We start from the raw sequence: 23,932 nt of genomic DNA on the forward strand, positions 1-23,932 counted from the left end.
TGATTTTATGTCATCATTGAGACTATTTGCTGATATTTATTATTGACATTATTTTTTATAAGTCAAACAAATGCTATATTAAAATATTTGTTTAGACAATATTTTTGTTAAACAATTAATGAATATTTGATGAATTACAACATTAAAATAATTGATGATGCTTATTTTCATAGTGATTATTCAACAAACCATAAAGTGGTATAAAACGATCATGGTCATTTTCATACAATACAGTATTCATGTAAACACTAGTGCGAGTCAGGGCTCTCCTCTCATATCTAGTTTGAGGCAAACAATTGTAAGCCGAGTCTCACAAAACACATAGTTTGATACATACTGTATAACTGTGCTGTTAATACATTACTCGTATAATTATTGTTATATTTGTTGAAAATTAATTTAATCGTTGAAAAGCACTGCCACTAATCAAATGAATAGTTAAAAACAAAAAGTTTTTACGCTCTCATTAATGTGTGAATTGAATGCATTGTATGTTATATAAGCAGCGATATGTGTGTCGACTCTGTATTTGCCATAACTATAGAGCAGTCTCTCTGTTGTAATGAAAACTTTGTTCAGATATTCGGTTAATATATCCGACTATAAGACAGTCGACGGCAATCACGTGTAGTGACAGCACTGGCAAAGCCATAGACTCTAACACTACTATTTCAATGCTATCTATGGTTATATAATTTGCTTTATATCACTAATATTTATGATATAATATTCACTTTAATTAATCCCAAACTCATTAACAACAGTATTAATAATAGTGTATATAATAAGTATTTTTTTTATTGTTGAAAAACAACTCATTCATTGATTAACTCTTTTGGGAGTTTTGTCTCTCTTGTAATCAAAATAATAAAAAGCCATTGAATTTGTTATTTCAAAGGATCGATGTTATCATTGAAGTTAATGATAATATAGAGGGTGTCTGTCATCCCATATACCCACACATATATGCAATCAATTTTAATGTTGTTTTGTTTTTTAAACAATTATTAAAATTTATAAACATATTTGTGTTGCTTTTATATAAATAATGAAATTTGACTGAATTGGCGTAAATGATGGGTTGGTATGAATGGGTTGAGATACCGGTGCTCATCATAGTTTGCACTCAGTCCTCATCCGGATTCAGTATTCACGTCTCGCACTCTTCACTTAAACCTCACTATAGATATGATAACTGAATAAATTTAACATATATTTTGCAAATTTACATAAAAATAAATGGATTATTCGTGCAATTATTCATCAATAAATATGGATATAATTGATGGACAAAATTTAAGGCAAAATAAATCTGCCGTTACTCTGACACCGAGTACTGTAAATAATACAAATAAGCCAAAGCCAGGACAGGCACCCATACTTTTGGCTGTTCCCACACCAGGTGTTCCTCGAAGACGACACTCTTGGATATGCGGGTAAGTCTTCATACATTAATATCACTTAGACTTTCATTTAAGTCCTTTGGATATGATTTTGCTTACATTTAATAGAAACAACTAATACTCAATATATGACCTAAAGATATACTCAAACATATCTTACTTTTTGCAAATCATTTTTATACTGTTTTTACTGTTATATATAGATATTAATATATAAAATGTTTTGAATAAAAACATTTTAGCTGTTATTCTTATAAATATATAAATTATTAAATATAAGTCGATTTTATCAAAATATACAGTTTATATATATATGGTATATAATATATAAAAGTTAAAAACTATGAGATAATTATTATATATAACTATTATTATAAATAATCACAATATCTAATAAAACTTTTTAAAACAAAATACATTATCAATTACTGTTTTAAATCAATTGTTTGCCATCTGGATAAAAAATCCACATCAAAATTATTTTGTTTTATATTTATTAAGCTAAATGATTAAACTCACAAAACTTAACCTTTAAATGTAATTAATATTTTTTAAAACTAGAAAAAAAATTATTTCATAGTTTTATAGGAATATTGCATATCTGAGACACATGTCATGTAAATGAAATAAATAATGCTTAAAGTTATGTAATAGTAATCTACTTTAGCTTAACTCTCATTTATTATTTGTTAAATAACTTTTATTCATTTGTTTGAAGCACTTTTATATCATTTAATCTTTACAATTGTATTAACTTAATGTTATGAAATATTTATTGTATATTTACTGTATACATATATAAATGTATATACTGTATATACAGGTATATATATATATGCAGTATAATAAATGACAGCAGCATTAGAGATCACTTATTATTTAATAGTTTTAATTTAATAATTATATCGGTATTAATAACACTTTATCATATTTTTATGAAGTCTTGTAGTAAATGTTTTTAATTTTTTGATTACATTAAATTATGAAATGTTTATATACTCATATTTGAATATTATAATAAAATGTTTTTATAATTGTTATTAATGTTGAAATTATTCATTACATATTAGATAAATTATCTAACACTAACAATATATTATTACTAATTATGTATTATAAAGCACAGTGTAATTTATATTTGTATTATTTATATTAATAAAATTTTTATTATTTTAGTCATAATAAATATTTGTATCTAATTTAAATAAAAATAAAGTTTGTATTTTCATTAAAACATAGCACATCATACATTTTAACAATTAATTAAAAATAAATATATAATTAATTTCTCAAATATTTTCAAAATAACAAAATGATTTAAAACATTTGAGAAGTCTTGAAGTTAAACCTACAGTACTAACTAATCATGACTTTACTGTAGTTGTCTATTGATTATATTAGTTAAATATATTTTAACTTTTTATATGTAATTATTAGACTAATAAATTGTTATATAATATATGCAAATCTAATTTAATATATTTCATACTACTTGTGCACAATATACTTGCTATATCAAAAATATAATTCAATATATATACAGTATTTTAAGATTTTGTAAAATAAATACAGTATATAAATAATTTATACATTATAATCATTCAAAATTATATATAATTCAAAATGCTATCATATAAATAGATTATTGAATATGAATATGAATTTTTCTGTCAATTTAGTAATATGTGAGAAATTATTTTAAATAGAAATTAATAAATACATATTATATAAAATATTTTAGTATATTTACAGTATTGTATTTTGCATTCATTGTATAATGTTTATTTATATTTATGATTCATTAACATTAATAAATAATAATTATTATAATATATTTAATAAATATTTAATATATAATAATAATAGATATATTTAAAGATTATTTTTAATTTTCTAAAAATTACTGTATAAAATGTAAAAATATATATATACTTGCATAAAATTTTAATATAGATTATAATTTTTACAAAATGGGAGTCAACTTTTATAATAACAAAAAATAATTTGCATATAAATAAGTACTACATATACAGTATTTATAGCATATAATATCTTTTATTTTATTTTTAATATTAAAGTAGCGACATATTTATGATATATTTTTGTAATACCATATATAGTTAGTAAAGTATTTCAATATCATATGACATTATTAATATAGAAATTTTGTACAAACAACTATAAAAATAATAAGTATCTGGATACATTAGCCAAAATTAAAATGATTAACTGTTTTATATTATAGTTAAACTACTGTAGTTTTACTTATTTTAAACAAGAAATAAAATAATTGTGAGCCAAAATATAAATAGGATTGAATGCATATTTTGTTTAATCTTTATGTATACAGTGTTTTATAAATATCAAATGTGACACAAATATTGTATAAATGAAAATATTTTTACTGAGTTTTTATCATATAGTTATCTATATTATTCATCTATAGATATTTGAAAAGATTAGTCTCAACATACAAATTGGTACTCAATATAATCTAAATGACGATTACATTAAAATGAGACCAATTTGTTTAGTTTACTGTATTATTCTAAATATTATTTTACAAATTATAAATCTTTGAAACATATTTATTGAACAATTATAAAATATAAATTATAAATCATTAATCATTTTAATTTATAAGGTTTAGCGTTTCATTAAAAATTTTTGTTATATATTTATATTTTAAATATTAAATGTTTAATACTGTTATTATATTAATGGTTGAATAAACAAAAGTAAATTGTCTGATAAGAATCGCTTGATTAATATAAAATCTAAACCTTATTTTATACGATTAAATTAATTAATTATATGCATATGAATCAGTTTATAAATCATAATAAATATACATATTTTAATGTATGTCAAATATTTATATTGTAAAAACATTATTAATTAATTCTGTTTGGATTATTTTTGAATAAAATTCATTTACAATTATATTATAAATTATGAAATGAATGGACATCTCATGGCTTATAATTATTATAACTGTTTAAATGTAATTGTGATACATAACATTCAAGTTTGCAATTAGAAAAATTACAATAATATAAGTTAGTAAAGTTTTTGAAGCAATATTTAAGTTAAATTTATTGTGATTATAATTAATAAAATAAACAAAGAAATATTTTAAAATAATATTTTATAAATTTTGTTTTCAACATTAAAAATAGAGTCGTAAAAACTATAACATAAAAAATATTTCCTTTTTTTGTTTTCCTGCTTAGATTTTTTTTTGCTAAATTAAATATTTTGTTTTTTTATGCACAAATGTACTTTATACAAATGAATTGTTATTTAAAATATACCCATTTATTTGAATAAATTAAATTTAAATTTGAATATTCTATATACAGTACATACATATGATTTTTAATTACAGAATTAAAAGAATCAGATTAGATAATTATGGACAATATGTTGCAAATATTAATAGTTAAATAAATGGAAAAATATGAAACAGTAATTTACAAACAGGAAATTATAATATTATTTAAAACAATATTAATTTAGTTGTAAGCTATTGTTAAACAATAAAGATACTTTTTTTATATAATATCATAGAGATTATTATATATTGACTATTATTTTGTTTGTATATGTAATACAAGATTTTATTTTACTTTTTACGACAATATTTACTGTTAGTGTAATTTACATTGGATTGTATATTATGTTTAGATGATATTTATGATTGACCTTTAAATGTTAATCTAATTTATTTTATTGTTTGTTAGATTTTGTCATATGATATAAAAATCTAACAATATATTTAAATGCAAATTATGAAAGCACACCTTAAATCACTTAACAATTATATCAATATAAAAGTTTCTCAGTATGATAATACAAGTATAAAGTAAAGTATAATTGTAATGATTTGCTAATAACATTGTTGTAAATTTACTAAAAATAATGAAACAAAATATAATTAACGAATAAGTAAAAGTTAAATATGTAAATATAAATATATAATATGAGCTTTAAATATGTTGTAATTTTAATTTTACATTAATTTCCTAACACTTTACTGACATTATATTATCTAATTTGTAAATTATACGTAAGTGAAAATTAAACAAATATTCAGTACAATAGATTCAACAATTTTATTGATTATTTAAAATTAATTTCAAACCCCTTTTCTTTATATTAACACTAAAGTACTCAATAAATAAGTAAATGTTAAACAAAAATTAGTCTTTAAATTAAGGCAAAGATAGCTAATAACAGATTGTTTTAGACAATTAATGACTGTTTATATCACTTGAAGACAACTTATTCTTCTATTTATTAAACCACTTAAAGTATTTATATTACTTTTATTATAAAAATATAAATAAACTTTAATGTATTTTCTTTGATTTCAATAAATACATTATCAATATTATGCATTTAGTATCTAATAAGTTAGTTAAGTAAACTTAATAAATAACTTTCAATAACAATATAATTAGCGATAATTTTAACTACAAAATAAGTATCAAATAAATACATGGTATTATAGCACTTGATTGAAGCACTTAATTGTAACACTTGAATAATTCAATAAATGTTAAATGATATTTGCTTTATGTATTGAATTTACAACTAGTAATCGATTTGCATTGATTTATTTAAAACATATAAATCTATTTTATTAATTTTTTAAATTATTAGTAAATAAATTAAATAAGATTTTAATTGCAAACTTCTCTTAACAATATAATCATATTCAATTGTATTCAATTCCAATTAGATATGCTAATAATATATAATTATATGTGTAATATAATATGTAAGAAATTAATTGTAACTGATAAAATTACTGACAATTTAAAAAAATCATTTTTGAAAATATTTATAAATTCAAAACATGATATGTTTATATATTCCGTTAAAATACATTTTGCTATTTATTTCTATTTCAATCTTTTTAAAATATAAATTTATGATATCTCACAGTTTCATAAATTTTTGAAATTTTTATAAACCAACAAAACAAGTGAGTTAGCGATTGAGAGATTTTTATTTGGTTTAATGTATAGTATAATATACTGTAGTTGACTATATATTTTCTAGAATAACTATACAGTGTATATAAATATACAATATATATATATATATATTGATATTTGAAAATATATTTGTTGTTATGTAGACATTGTATTTTATATAAGTTTATGTGCAGATATTGTTGTGAATAAATGTTATACAATATTATTATGAAATGTAAGTAATATGAGAAATCATTTATATGATATATATAAACAATTTATTTTTTTCTAACTTTTAAAACAAAAATCTTTTATCACTAGTTCTTAACTTAGAGTATTACGTGATGAGAGAATGCTATAGAGTATATACTATACTCTACCAGTGCTTTCAATCAATGTTTTTAATATAAGAGTTTTAAAGGGATTGTAATGATTTGATGCCCTAACCAGTTATGTATACTTTAATGTTAGTACCGAAGCACTAATATTGACATTTGTGTTCAGTCACTGAATAAAGTGTAATATTTACACATAGCTATCATGTGTTAAGTTAATGCAATAGTATTTTCCATACATTTATTGTTTATCTGAAAATTTTTGACGTGTTTTACATTTTAACACATATTTTCCTTTATATTTAAACCGATTAAAAGTTTAATTTAAAACTATTAGTTTTTTGTTTAATGATTGCAATATTAGAAAAAATATTGTATTTAAATAACACTATTATTATTCTACAGTATATTCCAGTATATTGTGTTTATACAGTACTTAGCAATATATGCTGTTTTGTATGCAAATGCTATCCAATAGTAATAAATGTGAATTTTCTTAATACTTTATTTTAATTTAAATTATGTTTATTATTAGATATTAATTATATAGAAACGTTAAATTGCAGTCTTATATTGTAATAATAAAAAATGTCATTTAATAAATAATAGTAATATTGAAAAATTTTAAGAAATTTAGAAAATTACCAAATAATGTTCTATTAATACTAAAATATAATTCTAAACACGTTTATTGAATAATATTTTTAAATAATTATTGATGAAACTTCTACTTAATATTTCTTAAAATTTATATTAATAAAAGCATATTTTATAGATATTAATGAGGAATTTCCATTTATTTACAAAAAAAATTGTTTACAATAAATTGTTAAATTTAAACACTAGATATGTGTTATTATTATATGATTTAAGTCATTCATTTAAAAAGATTTTCAAATCACTAAAGAAGTTTTAACATTTGAAATTCAATTTATATTTTTATTTCTTTTTTGGCTATTTTTAAATCTTCATCACTATCTATAAAAGTGAGTCAATATTTTGATGAATAAAATTTAATGTTTATATATTCAATATGTCAGCAAAAAAAACTTATGAAATAAAAAAATTGTTATATTTTTAAATATTATGCTATACAAAGTTATGTATGTTTTATGGATCAAATAACGACAATGTTTGTTATTGTTATTTTAATGGTATATAAATTTAGTATGATTAATTTAGTGATTATTATAATATTTTTGACATTAAAACAAATATTTATTTTTTACAACTATTGTCTATTATACAAAAATTTGTTGCAATTACATTTAATTACATAAATTATTTTATATAATTTATTAAATATTAATTGAATTAGTATGTTTGTCTAATAAAAATTCAATATTTTGTATGTTTGATATAGATGAAAAATATTATATCAATTTATATATATATTTACATTATTATTAAATTATACAATATTTTAGCATTAGATATATTAGCATTAATCCTAATAAAGTATTATGATATTTTTAATTATTAATTTAAATATATTTATTTATAATATTGATTATTTTACGTCAAACACAAGTAAACTATAAAATCCAGTTTGGTTTTGCTTTTTATACAAAATCTTAAAAAAAATTGTATTCAAAACGACAATAATCTATGAAATATTGAATTCATTATATTATAGTTTATCATTATTTTCTATTCGTCAAAAAAGTATTAAAAAATTGATCAATGATTGTCTTCAACAATACATTTTATGCGTATATTTTACTTCTTATTATAATATAAATTACAAAAATTTAATTTATATTTTTATTATAAAACTTATAAAAGTATAATCAATTATTTTATATACAGTATTATATAAAAATGAAATCTTTTATTAGATTACAAAAAAGTGATATTAATAAAGAATTTTGTGGTAAATCAATGCAATGCCTAACATAACAGAGTTTAAGTGAAACATATAACCAATGATTATAACAAAGACATAACTGTTTTATCAATATTCACATTATTTTTATCTAACAGTCCCTACAATTCTTTAGGCTGACCCGTCTTTATCATAAATTATAGGACTATTTTTAAGACACTTTTATTGTTATATTTTGTTTTATTTATTTTTACTATCTTTATGTTATATACAATATAATAAAATTTATTAAATAAATTCTTTAATAAATCATCATTTTTAATATAGATTATTTATAAATGAATTATATCTATAAATTGTATAGAGATAAATGTTTTTATATGATTACCAGACAAATATGGCAGTAATAATAGTATAGAATCTAATTATATATCAGTTGAAAATGTTAAGTCTAGAATTGCCAGACAAACTTCTGGACGATATTTTTATATTTTATACTTTCATAGAGTATTAGAATAAAGTGACAAAATGTGTATTGTTATATGATATAGATATTTAATAATGTTTAATTTATTTTGAAAACCATATGAGATTATAGAGATCATAGACAACAATAAAAGTATTTGCCATTTATTGACCTTCAAATTGATGTAATAAATATATAGGTAAATATGAAATTTTACTTTGAATTCATAAATCATGCAATAAATACCAAATTTCTAAATTATTTTTTGACATTTTAAGTGATGAAGGGTTACAAAGACATTCATTCACTATTTTTTATTTCTATTTGAATCAAAAATCAAAATTTAAAAATTTTGAAAAAATGATAAACTAATAGATAAACAAACTCTCAGACTTAACGAATACATATACAACTTATTTCATGAATTAGTGAAAATAATAAAAGCAAATAAATTTTATAAAATAGTTTTGTTTAATATATTTTACATTATAGATTTACATTAAATATATAAATTTATTATAACACTATAATCATTATTACAAAATAAAATTATTTTTTATTCTATTTTAACAACATATACTATATTTATAAATTAATTGTAAATCAATAAATAAAGATAGTTAATCATATCTCATAGAAATTATGATTTTTAATAATTTGAGTTCAAATAAATTGAAAGATTTTATAAGTTTATCAAATTTATAAATTCACATTCATTTATACATTTGATAGTTATTTAACCAAAATTGATAGTATAGTCTAGTAATTAATTGAATTGAATGCCAACATATGGTACACGAGTCGCATCTGGTCAACCACTTATAGACTTTTCATTTATTTTTATGTTATTTATATAATATATTCAATATATGTTTATTTAATTTGCATTATTTAAATAATAGAGCTATATATTAGCATTTAGAAAATATTAAACTGAAATATTTATCAGTGAATCAAATGAGCATTTTTATTATATTAACAAAATATAACAACATTACTCAATATGTTGTATTATATGGGAATTAATATTATTTTGCAGAATATTTTAGTTTATGCAATACTGTATAATAAATTATTTTTTAATAAATAATTTAATAAATCAATATATAAATATAATAACTAATATCTAGATAGTGTATATTATTAGATATTAAAATTTGTTAAATGAGCCAATTTATTATTACACTTCATTTAAATTAATTATTGGATCACTAAATTCACACAATATATTATTATGTTTAATGACAATATACTATTGATTGCTTGCAAATTATATTTTTTCATAAATATATAATAGGTAACAGTAGCATTAAATACAGTATTAATAATAATATAGTATAGAATATACTGCATAACATTAACGATAACAAAAATGCTTAAAATTACATTAACTATAAGTTGTACAGTACTTTGATATATTGATTATTTGTGGCAATAATAGAAATGTTATGATGTTTTTGAGATATCAATAATTGACGAGATTGTGTGCATCTTAATTAAGAGGATATTACTATAGATGACATACAAATAACCATAACATATGATAGCAAACCACAAGTAAAACTCGTCTATAAATATGAATAATGAATGAATGGATGCAATGGACGGCTTATACAGAAAGATGAAAGTCATGGAAATGAAAGCCAAATATATTTTTTGAGTGAATATCTCAACACTTGAAATGAAGTGTCGTTTCTCTACATTTGTATCAATTGTATTACAAATGCTATTCAAAGACGTTCAGCCTTTTCAGTGTCTAATCACTCATTTCTATTGAAGAAAAAGATGTGATATTTTTAGATGATTGAGACGCTATTGTTTGCAACGATCGCTATCTGACAGCCAAAAAGGATTTCAATGTTTTCTTACTATTTATATAATACAACATATGTTGGAAAAACATTTAATTAAAATTGCAATGCGATTACCATTTCGTTATACATCTAACAGTTTACTGTCTGTATATCATTGAATGTAACAATAAAATTATGTAATGATTTATTATGTCCTTTGGATTGTAATAAACTTTTGAGATAATAATATTATAAATGAATTGACAATATCTATAACTATATTGACATTAATATGATTTATATAATATATATCTTTTAATGTAAATATGTATAATATAATATTTAATTTGTAAATTTCTGTTGATTTTGATACTCAAATGTACTGCAATAAAATAAATGACATTAAGTTAATAATTATATATATTATTTTATATAACGATTACTACAAAAACACTTCAGATACTGTAATAAATCGTTTGACATTTTTTTTAAATGACATTTTATTATCATTTATGATAAAATTATAAAAACATTTTGAATAAATTATATTACAGAGAGTCTTAAACGGCGACGACAGCGTCGATGCTATTAATTTCAATTATCTGGTCAACAATACTTTGAATTTAAAAGTGACCAAGGGCAGGTAAGGTTTAGATCATTTTAAACTACATAAGATTGTAATTGATCATTTTTTAATTAATTGTATGATTGGGCAGATAATTGCAGTCGACTATCATTTTTACAATTTTTAGCAGTCGATTGTATATTATATGGCCAATCATACAATTAATTAAAAAATGACCAATTACAATCTTATTTAGTTTGAAATTATCTACAACATTGCCCTTGGTCACTTTTATATCCAACATATTGTTAATCAGATAATTGAAATTAATAGCATCGTCTCTGTCATCGCCGGCACCGCTGTTTAAGACCCTCTCATTATATTACTTTAATTTCTGAAATATTATGTTTTAATGAATCATCGATGCGTTTAACAATAATTTATAGACAATTTTAATTGTTTTAAATTATTTATTAGTTAATTGTATAATTATGAAGTATATATATATATTATATATAAAGATATTTTTATTCATTTAACACTTGATGTAACATTTTATTAATTAAAACAATGTTATACTTTTAATTTTAATTATTTGTTTTATTATATTTTTTTATCTTAGTTTATAAGTGTTTGAAGTTTAATGTTATCCAAAAATATAATTTTGTATATAAATAAAATTCATTATATATTTATTAATCTGGTGTTATTTTTTTGTGTAAATCTTTTTTGAAATTGTTTAAAAATAATGATCGTATTTAGAGTTATAACAATAATAATAATTATATAATAGATTAGATGGGAATCCCAATCGATTGAATAGTTTGACAAATACTTGAAGCGAATCAACATTTGGTACTTTTTTATGAAATCAATGAATCGCTGACTGACTCGTAAATTGAATGTCTCAGACATTAATGTCATGTGATTTTTGTAGCCATCGATGTCTTTTAGCCGACAGCCTTAACATACCAGTGCTAACAAATATATACCAGTAATGGTTACTCTACTCATAACTCTTGCATTTCAATCATATCGAGCATAAAAGCAATTTTGCGAAAAAAAAATCACTTACTTTAGTATATACCGTATATAACAATTCATATCATCATTTATTTGTCTATTCTTTATATATTTCGTTTAAAACAATATAAATATAATGACAACATTGCATACAAAAAATTGATTTAATATGTATTTGCTATAATTTTCAATAGACAAACCTTGTAGATGAGTTTTGAATTATCTTTAAAAATATTGTTCAATAACTACATTAGTTAACCAATTATGAGACTCAACTGCTTATATAATCATTATAAAAACTTATACGAAATATATTATTAGTTTTTGTTTATCATTAATCTACAGGATTTTAAATCTGCAATAAATCATTTAAATTACTATTCATTTTAAGCCTAATTTCAAACATATAATATATAATGTAATATTATTTAATAAAATGACAATTTTAAATATTATTTATGATATAAAATAACAAAAATAATAAGATTTTATACTATATAATTGATTTTTAAAATCTTTAATTATATCTTATTGCAATTAATTTATAAATTATCAATGTATTAGATATTAAAATTTGAAAAATCTTTTTTCATAAGTCTTATATAACTGTACTTTATATAAGTTATATATATATATTATATATTATATAATATATATTAGTTTATAAAAAGTAACATAAATAGAGAGATGTTTATTGTATTTGAGAGTCTTTTAGTTATATTTGCCTAAATTTATAACATCGAGACGTGACTTATTTGTCTGTTATCTGAGTTAAGCCATAAAAATTGTATTTTTTCTCCTTTTCTCACTTTATATATTGTTTGTATGTTTATAATGTTTTGTTAACATCAAATGATTGCATTTTTTATAACATAATATCTGAGCCCAGAGTTAGGCACATAAAACTATTGATGAAGACTGAGGTTGTGTTCAGCAAATGTGTTGTGATTTTTATATTAATGTAATTGATATCCTTGACTATTATACAAATATATTTTGTAATATTATAAATTTAATAACAAATACTAATTTTAGCAATAAAAATAATGCGTGAATTTAGTTAGCAAAAAGTAAATGAAGATAAATAATCAACAAATTAGTATATAAAAGGTGACCAAACAGTAGATTACATTTTATAAATTTTTAATTTAAAAAATATATATTAATAAATAAATAATAATTATTCAAATAAATTACAAAATACTAATTATTGTATGACATTTATAAATGTTGTGAAAATGATATAAAACTTTTGTTTACTAATGTATACTAATTAAATTTTGTGGCATTTATTTTAAATGAAATTGATATTTAATCTATTAATAATATATATTTACTCTAAACTTACTCTATTTACTTAAAAAGAATCAAAATGTGAATGAATTAAAATATTTTTTATTTAATAACAATTATAAAGTATTATTTTTACAATTATAATTTTAACTTTATAGATATTAAAATTATAAAAATGTTTTTAATGATGTTGTATCAATTAAATTGTTTTTATAATTTATAATTTTCTAGTAAACAAAATATTTTAAACGTATTAATTTCATTTATAATTTTATTTCAATATTTATTTGAAACCAGTTTTTATTAACAATAATTGTCACACTTATGATAGATGAAATATATATTTACAAGTTTAATCATTATTTCATTTATTTGTGAAAATTTTTATATTAAAATAAAACTTTCATTATGGTTGAAATAGATTATACATTTTTAATATTTAATATTTTGTAAATTCATTAATCACAATGCACAAATATATTATTTTATATGTTAATAAAATTATTAAAAACGTTTAAACATGTTTAATAATTATAAATATTTAATATATATATTATTTTTATAATCAACCATAATATTTTGCAATAATATGTTTTTCATTTAGTGATTTAATTTTTTAAATTTAATTTTTAAATTAATACATAATTATTATAATATACAAAGTTTTATATATTAAACAATTGTTTTGAAAGTACATAGTTATCTATTAATTGAGACAAATATGTCTTTTTGAAATAATTTATTATAAAACATATATATAATTAAGAAAATTGGTGAATAAAATATTTTTAGAAGAAATAATTTGTATCAAGAATACACAAAATAGTTATTTTAATATAACTTATTATATAACTATATACTGTATATATTATAAATGTAACATTTAGTTAGAGTTATTATTATTATTATTATTATTATTATTACAGTAAATTATACCATATTATGATTTGAGTGCCGCATTCCTCTATGAAATTACAACAAATATAATAATTGGAATTTCAATACCAATGTTATCATTGCATTGGACTCATCAATGATAGAGATTTACAGGAATTCATATTTATGTATGAGCTCTACATTTGGTGTAATCTAAAAATATAATATATTATAACACAATTCAATTGTAGCATATTATACAATGATTTTTATAAATTTCTATTATTTTATTTTATTCTTTCAGTTTATTTAAAAAATATTTTTATTATTCAAATATAATACTATAGTAATATTTTATAAAAATTATATAAATAAAAAATGATGCTAAATATTTTATTTTATTTTTTTATAAATATTTTTGTTTGAAACATATTAATAATAATTATTATTATATTTTAATATACATAAAGTACTTTAACTATTATGGCATTTTAAAGAACTTATTTTATATTATATTTTATTATTTATAAAACAAATGTGTTATTGTTGTACTGTAATTCCAAGTTTAACATATGTTTTATTAAAAATATAGTCATAATTGTTATAATATTATAGCTTTTACGTCAAAACTTGTATTAACATTTTAATGTAATACCAAATATTGCTTAACTAGCATACAATAGATTTGAATTATTATTTGTGTAAATATTCAGATACTAAATAAAATAAATATTACGTAATATTAATAAAATGTTTGAAAAAAATATAATAATATACAAAATATATTTAAATACCAGTATTTTGACATTTTTAAGAACACCTATTTTCAAAATTGTTTGATTATAAATGTTGGCAACATTTAATGTATTTATTATATTTCTTATTTATTTATTTTGTTAAACACGTATTAGTAATTATTGTTTAATATACCAGTAAGTGATATTCTCTCTCTCTCTCTCTCTCTCTCTCTCTCTCTCTCTCTCTCTCTCTCTCTCTCTCTCTCTCTATCTATCTATCTCTCTTTATCTCTCTATCTATCTTTTCTTTCTTTTCTCATTTATCTTTCATTTACTTATTTTATTACTTATTGTTTATGTCATATGTAATGATAGACTATTATAATAGTCTTAACAATTATTGCTTTGTTATGTTGTTTTTGCAAACAATTTATAGTAGACTACTACTAATGTCTGTCCTGTGATTGTCATTGGTATGTGTTTTGGAGAGACACTCGAGAATTATTATATAAGAAATAAATTATAAGAGAAAACTATTATAGTTTTAAATAATAATAATAATATAAAATAATTGTTTTGATGCTAAATAGGAAAACAACATTATTTAGGTTTTAAATTGAGCATTATTTTTATTTGGATGAAGTCTAATAAAATCAAAATTTTTTGTTATCTATTTATATTTAATTTTTGTATATATTTATACATTTTATATATACACTTTATTGTACCGGTATAGAGTAATTTATATATTTTATTTTATATATTGAAATATATAAATATTAATTTATTTGTTGAACAAGAAAACAAATTTTCACAAGTATTTTCATTTTTCTATTGATATCTTTTTATTTTGTCGTCAATATTATTGCTATAACATTGACATCATATATAGATATATACTATATATATACTGAATCTTATAATATTGACATTATATTAATAATTCATTTTTTGACATTTTCTATTCACATATTCCGAGTGTTAGGGCAAACAAAAATCATTGATTCACAAAAAGTTTGTATTATCTTACTATATATAACATTATTTTATATAATAATATATTGAATTTGTTCTAAAATATTCAGATTCTAATCGATATTCAAGATATTAAGCAAAATATTAAATAAATATAAAACTAAAAATTTACTTTTTTATAGTTTCTAGTATACATTTTATATTGATTATAAAATGCAGTATAAATTAATTATTTAATTATTTAATATACAGTACTTTAATATACAGTAGTTATTTATGAATGACAAATCAATTTTTTCAATTATTCATAAATTATGAAAATTAAAATATAAAAATACAAATTAATTTACAAATTAAAAAAATATTTAAGTGTATTGTTAATGATAGCATGACATGAATTTAATTAATGTTTACAAAATTATATAATTGTAAATATTATTGTTGTGTTGATATTTAAGATTACAGTATTATTTAATAACCTTAATTTTTTATACAATTTAAAGCACATTTTTGAGATAACACTTAACTAATACATTTAAGATTTTATAATTTTAATAATGCATGCTTAAATATATATTAAAAATAAAAATCATGTATTAATTATAATTTATTTGAAATTTTATATAAAACTGATTTTATTTTTTAATAAGTTTTATATTTTTCAAAATCATGATTTGTTTAATATACAATGTAATAGTTATGTCAAATTTGTAACATAATATTATTTAATAATGAGTATTAGTTTTATTTTTTGTTGTAACGATTGAATATAACAAAAGATTGTTGTATATTATGTTTTGTTGTGTTATATATAATCTTTTATTATTGTCTTTTTATTGTTATATATTGTAATAATTTTTTCAATTTATTATCCAATTCTTTGGACAATTTTATTGTTCTTTTTTATTATAAACATATGATTACTTAAATTTGAAAAACTCAAAGAATTTTATTTTTATTCAACTTTCAACAGTTATTATTTATTTATTATTATTATTACTATTTTATATTTATTTACTTTATATAATGTATAGAATATATTGTGCAATGTATAATATGCCATATAATATAATATAAATAATATATTAATAATTTGATTAAATTGAATATATATTAATAATTATTTCTATGCTATGAAGTCGATTGTGTGTCTCAACTGATGTAATGTTATGTATCAATAGTTATGTGAACATTACATGACGGGTCACATCCACTTTGTTAGATAAAGTGCTAATACATTCATTTTAATTTAATTATCTCTATTTAATGATCTATTGGTTAATTATTGTGAGGAAACTCAGGTTTTTATCATTTTCCTGTTTATATCAGCCCTTCTTTCTGTCAGTAAATTGTGTCGAGACATACATTATATTTCATTTGATTATTAGATATTTCAGAACTTATTGACTAACTTATAAAATACACACATTTACAAAATCAAATGGGATTGTTTGGGAGTCTATATCTCAATAACTGTATTATAAAATCTTACAAATTTGGCTAAAATCAAGAAAAAATCCCCAAAAACTTGCTATAAAATTTTCATAGTAGACATTATACAGTACATTGTAGACTCCAAACAGACCCATTTGATTTTATAAATGTATATATATATATATATATATATATATATGACTCATAAGATAAAATGTGACAATTGAAATATACAATACATTTAATAATATATGAATTGAACAAATTGTTTGATTATTTGTTATTTAAGAATTGATTCTTTATTACTATTAATACTTATAATGATTTTTCCATAAATTACGAGATTCTTGAATAAAACAGAGAAGTTATGATCAGAAAAGCATATTGTCTTCATATGTTAGCACAGGATATGAATGACATACTTATGATAAAAAGGAGAAGCAGTTATACACTGAATATGAGCTCATAAGTGATTATTATAGACATTAACTGAAACCATAATTAGTGAGGTATTACTGTCACCGACTGTTTGCTTACAATTGCAAACATATTTAAGAATACTGTATAACAATATTTGAATCAAATTCTGATTTTTCAAATATCAATTCAAAAACATTTGTTTAATTGGTTTAATCTTTAATTTAAATTTAGGTTAAATTTTTTACTATTTAATTTATTATAAAGCAAAAACTATATTTTAATACTAAAAATATTTAATAATTGGAAAAATAATTAAAATTACTTGAATTAATAAACGAGAAACAATTGTTGCAATCATCGAAAGCATTTCATTATTGATGTATTTTGTTGTTAAAAAGTGATTTATTTTATGTTTATGTTATAGAAGAACATAATCCTATTAAACAACTATTTTAATAAACGAATTGTAACACAATATACATGTATATACTGTATATACTGTATATACTGTATATACTGTATATACTGTATATACTGTATATACTGTATATACTGTATATACTGTATATACTGTATATACTGTATATACTGTATATACTGTATATACTGTATATACTGTATATACATGTATATACTGTATATACTGTATATACTGTATATACTGTATATACTGTATATACTGTATATAATGAAAAATCTATTATTTGTAACTATTGTTACAAAACACGACTGATCTCTCAACAACTCCTGGATTATCATTCAATGGAACCTTAGTCTTGAACAAGAAATTAGATTTAAATAATTGATTAAAATTATTGTATTTAAATAACTTTTGTTAAATATACAGTTTATTTAGAAATAGTAATTGATATTTGATATATTTTGAAATACTATACAACAAATAGAGTAATCATTTTTATTTTGGAAATATAGTTATTAGAAACAATTTTTATACAAACACAAAGGCGTTTAAATGAAAACATTGTCTTTTATAAAATGAGAATTTATTTTTTCAGTGATATATTTATTTTAAAGTACATTTTATAAATTACTGTTACATATATACAATTACCAAGGTTACTCAATTTAAATCATATTATATATTTTTAAAAATTATTACCTAATTCTGCAAATAATGTTTCAGTTATTTTTATATTAAGTAAGTTTTATTGTATCATTTTAATAAAAAATTTTAATTATCAAATTATTATACATACAACAGTATTATGTAGTATTATGATCTCAATTTATAACCTTGGTCACATTTGATATAACTATAGCAATCATTTTTATTTTATGACTGCTTTTTAAAAATGTCTTATTTTAAACTAAATGGGTTGTAATCTGTTTGGTGCAAACTGTATGTATTGTCTATATCTAATTTTCACTTATTTTTTTTATTATATCACTTATAATTAATAAAAAAGTGATCAACACTTAAGATAGACAAACGTTTAGTTTATAGAAAAAATATATTACAAAATTGAAAAAAAGAAAAGTATAAAATATATGAAAACTTGAAAATAATATCAATTCTTTACAACCATTATTATAATATATATAATATAAAAATATATATCAATTGTGAAAATTACAATTATATAGAATTATTTAATAAATGATAAATATATATAATATTATCTTATTTACTGTTTTTCAATAGCTTTATATAATTATTTTTTTTATTACAAATTAGTCTAAAACATAATTATTTATACTTAAATCATATTTTAATATTTTTAACAGATGCATTAGTTTACTTTTAATTTTATTAATTGAAAAATTATAGATATTTTAGTAAATTTAAGTAATATATTATTAATATACAGGACTTAAAAGATTACTAATAAAATAAAATATATAATTAATTTTTTATTTATAAGATTTAAGTTAAAATCAAAAATAATTTTTAAAAAGTTATATTACTGTAGTTTTGAGTTAAAGAAAATAAATAACAAAACTTTTTTTTGTAAATAATTATTACTGTAAATATTTTTTGTTTTGAAACCTTAATTATTTAAAACAGTAGTTTGTATACATTAGAAGTCGATTAATAGGACACAAGTGTATGTATGTAGACATTCATTCATTATAATTTCCATTATTTAAGACATAGAATTTCATTGATTTTTTTCAATGATTCACACAATTCCGTAAAAATATCAATAAATAATGGAAAAGATTTGATAAAAAATAAGAATATCAATACATTAAAGCAGTAAATTATTACCAGTTAAGTGTATTTAAGAAAAATACATTAGTTTTTGTTAAAAACAGATTTTCCTATTAACTGAAATTAAAATGAATTTAATCTTATATATAATTATATAGATAGGAAGGATTTTACATTAATTAGTATAAAAATCATATAATGTATTATATATTTAAAATATTACAATTTATTGGTTTTTAAAAAGTTTTATTAAACAGTTAATAATATAAGTGAAATTTTATTGTTTTTGTTGCTTTACGATAAAAATTTTATAAAATTATATACTGTAAATCTCGTAGAGTAAACTTCGTTTCATAATTATTGACACTAATTTAAATTGAATTAAATTACGTTATAATTAAATTTATCAAAAAATAATTATTATTAAATTAAAATATTAAGTATAAAGATTAAACTAATTTGTTTTTTAATATTAAATTAGTCCGTTTTAGTCTCTCTAATTCACTATTATAATCGAAATTTCGGTAACATAATTTATGACTCCAGAAGTTTGTACCGAAATTATCTTAAATATCATTGATATTGACCATCCAGGTCTTTGTGGTGCATCCAAGATGTTTGTCTAACCTTTATCTTTCGTTAGAAAGCAGCAGAATCATAAAAAAAATCACCACGGTCAATAATCAAGACATTTAAGATAATTTGGTCCATAATTTTAAAAAATTTACTATCGGGTAACTAAATCCCGATTAAAAGTGGTAATCATAGAGATAATTTAAAGGGAAAAACGGGAACAGATTCTTACATAATATACTATTTGAATGTATTATTAAAAATCTATTATAATAATTTATTTTGCTATTAAATTGTAGTTTATTTTAGTTAAGTAAATTTAGTGTCAATAATTATGAAACAAGGTTTATAATTAAATTATCATAGATATAAATTGATAGTTATTTTAATTTAATAATTTATTAAAAGTAATTTACAAAAAAAAATTAAAACAGTAATAATAATAAAATGATGGCTAATCTATAAGCGACCAAAAATGCTATAAATCTAATGTCACTTTTAATTTTGATAACTATTTGCGGACTCTTTATTGACGTCATTTAACTGGTGATCAATTTGACCACCGATTATCTAACACTCATTTTTAACATAAACTTTTGTCACAAAGTCATAACTTATATATATTAATATAAGTTATATGTTTGATAAAAACTATTATTATTAATCAATTTGTTATATACAGTACAATACACTAATGTGTTTTAAGTATCACTTTATTTTTAAGTTTATTTTTGTTAAATACTAGATTTTTGTAATTTATAAAAAATGATGAATCGTTTTTCTCGTATGAATTAAATCTATAATTAGGTAAAAAATAATATTTATAAAAAAGTTTCAAGTTTGTAAAGTTTGTTTATATTGATTTTATTACAATACTATATATTATTATTTTATTAATTTTATTAACATTAATTTATATTATTGTCATCTTATTTTTAGTGTAGTGTGGTATTTATAGTATATTTATTTTAAAGTATTGTTATGATAATAAAGTGTAATTGAATATATGTGGAATCTTATAGTATAATAATAACTTATTTTTAATAGAAATTATTGAGAAATTTTCTCAGAAAAATTTATTAGAAACTTCTATTTACTCTTATTATTAAATATCAAAGAATTCTATGAATTTGATGCACTGTTAGTGTCGAACATACCTTCAATACCAGTCCTACCAAAACATACTAATCTTATTTCACTTAATTTTTATCGATTTAATTACTAAAGATTTTTATTCTTGACTTTTACTTTTCAATTTATATTTAAATAAACTATTATTTATAAATATATTAATATTTATAGTGAATATTAATGAAACACATTTATTAATTGAAAATATAATAAATGTTTTATATAAATATTTAATGACTACTGTATTATTTTTATTTAATAATGAAAATCTTTACAATTTGAATAATAGTTTGACATTTAAACAATATTTTGTTATAAAAATTGTATTCACTTTTTTAGATTTAAATATTATTTTTTAAATATTTTGAATTATAATAATAAATTATACTAATTATTTTCTCCATTAAATAAATAATTAAAATTTATATATATCACAAAAACAATAATATCAATAATATATTTAAACCAGTTGAAAATGCTAGAAAGCATTTCCAGATAAAAATTGAATACAATAAATATGTTGAAACCCATTAGTTTGTATAATAAAAACGGCTATATTTTAAGTTATAGAAATTTCAAACTCATAAAACTTACGTAATAATTATAATCTATAAATTGTATATTTTGAAAATTTTTTAAGTATTCTACAAATGGTTTTACTGTCAGTAAATTGTAATGTTTATCAGTTTTTTTTAAATCATAGCAAATATACGGCAATACCTAAAAATTCATAACCAGACGACACATTCATTCTCGATATGCAATATCACAATAAAATCCAAATTTGTTATATTCCTCACCGTATACTCTGTACTCTCTTATTGCGGACATAGTCTCAAAATGACCAAAAATCATACCACAATATCTATGGCACTTAAAATAATAAAATTAGTTTAATAATAATAGTTGGGTTAAAAACATTTCTATCAATAGTGAAAATTTTGTACAATTGTGATAAATAAAACGATATATCGATATATTCGGCCCCTTAAAAGTGAGCTTTCTGTCAGTTAAGATAAAATGATACTAATTGATAGTCTACCATATCTTATATTTCTTAAGCCTCTAAAAAATTTGATTTGTTAACCACTTCCGGTTTACAATTTTTAAAAATTGGGTTATAGTTTTGGTCATTTTCGGAATCAAATCGGTTGGACATAAATTTTATTTGTCTTCAGTGGTTTGATTTTTCACAAAAGTTATATTTTTGTCAGAAAATCACATTCTTGAGATACCGAGAATTTAAAATTTTATTTTTAAAATTCTAAAAAATTACCAGGTGGGGGGGGTTAATGACATGCGAACGTAATATGTGAATCACCCCTAAATTAGTTATTTTTAAATATATAAAAGGATATAAAGTGATTTGAATGCAAATAATATAAATGTTTTATTTGAAAATTCATTTCTATACAGTTGTATTGATTTTATATTATTAAAAATGACTAATTTAGAGGTGATTCACATATATGGCTAACATATATACAGTATAAGCCATAACTAACTTTACTGATCCGGGTGTTCATCGAATCTTTATTAAATTACAGTAAAAATATATATATTTACATTACATCTATTTTTTAATTAAATTAAATTTATAAATAATTTGTTGAAATACATAATTTTAAAACTTGCAAATGACCATCATCATTTTCAATAACCATTTTAATGCGTGTTTTTATATTATTTCAATAATACATTATTGTTATAAATAATGAGAACTCAGTGTTCAGACAGTACTTATCAATGCATTACTTATATAATATTTGAATAAAGATTCGTAGAATACATGGGTATAATAATAGACTATTAATAAGTTTATCATTTGTTAAAATAACATTTTACACTATATTTGTGTATTGTATTAGAGTTTGCATTTGAAAAGCTATTTATTTGAGTTTAGCTCTGAAGTGACGATAGTTTTTCAT

General features: G+C 19.5%; 1 protein-coding gene across 2 annotated transcripts in view; it reads left to right on the forward strand.

Annotated features, from left to right (window-relative positions):
* Window positions 1–23,932, forward strand: part of LOC128959555 (cAMP-specific 3',5'-cyclic phosphodiesterase-like) — a 96,346-nt gene that overhangs the window by 36,666 nt on the left and 35,748 nt on the right. Inside the window, exon 1 of one of the 2 annotated variants that reach the window (XM_054305542.1) lies at window positions 868–1,436. The exons of the other annotated variant lie outside the window; for it this stretch is intronic. Coding sequence (XP_054161517.1) covers window positions 1,240–1,436 — 197 coding nt within the window. The 5' untranslated portion in view covers window positions 868–1,239. Of the gene's footprint in view, window positions 1–867; window positions 1,437–23,932 lie in introns of those variants that run through there. 2 annotated transcript variants of the gene reach the window in all.

Source organism: Oppia nitens, unplaced genomic scaffold (genome assembly GCF_028296485.1).
Source record: "Oppia nitens isolate AA-2021 unplaced genomic scaffold, nextdenovo-longstitch-racon4-pilon3 scaffold4_pilon_pilon_pilon, whole genome shotgun sequence".
Classification (NCBI taxonomy): domain Eukaryota; kingdom Metazoa; phylum Arthropoda; class Arachnida; order Sarcoptiformes; family Oppiidae; genus Oppia; species Oppia nitens.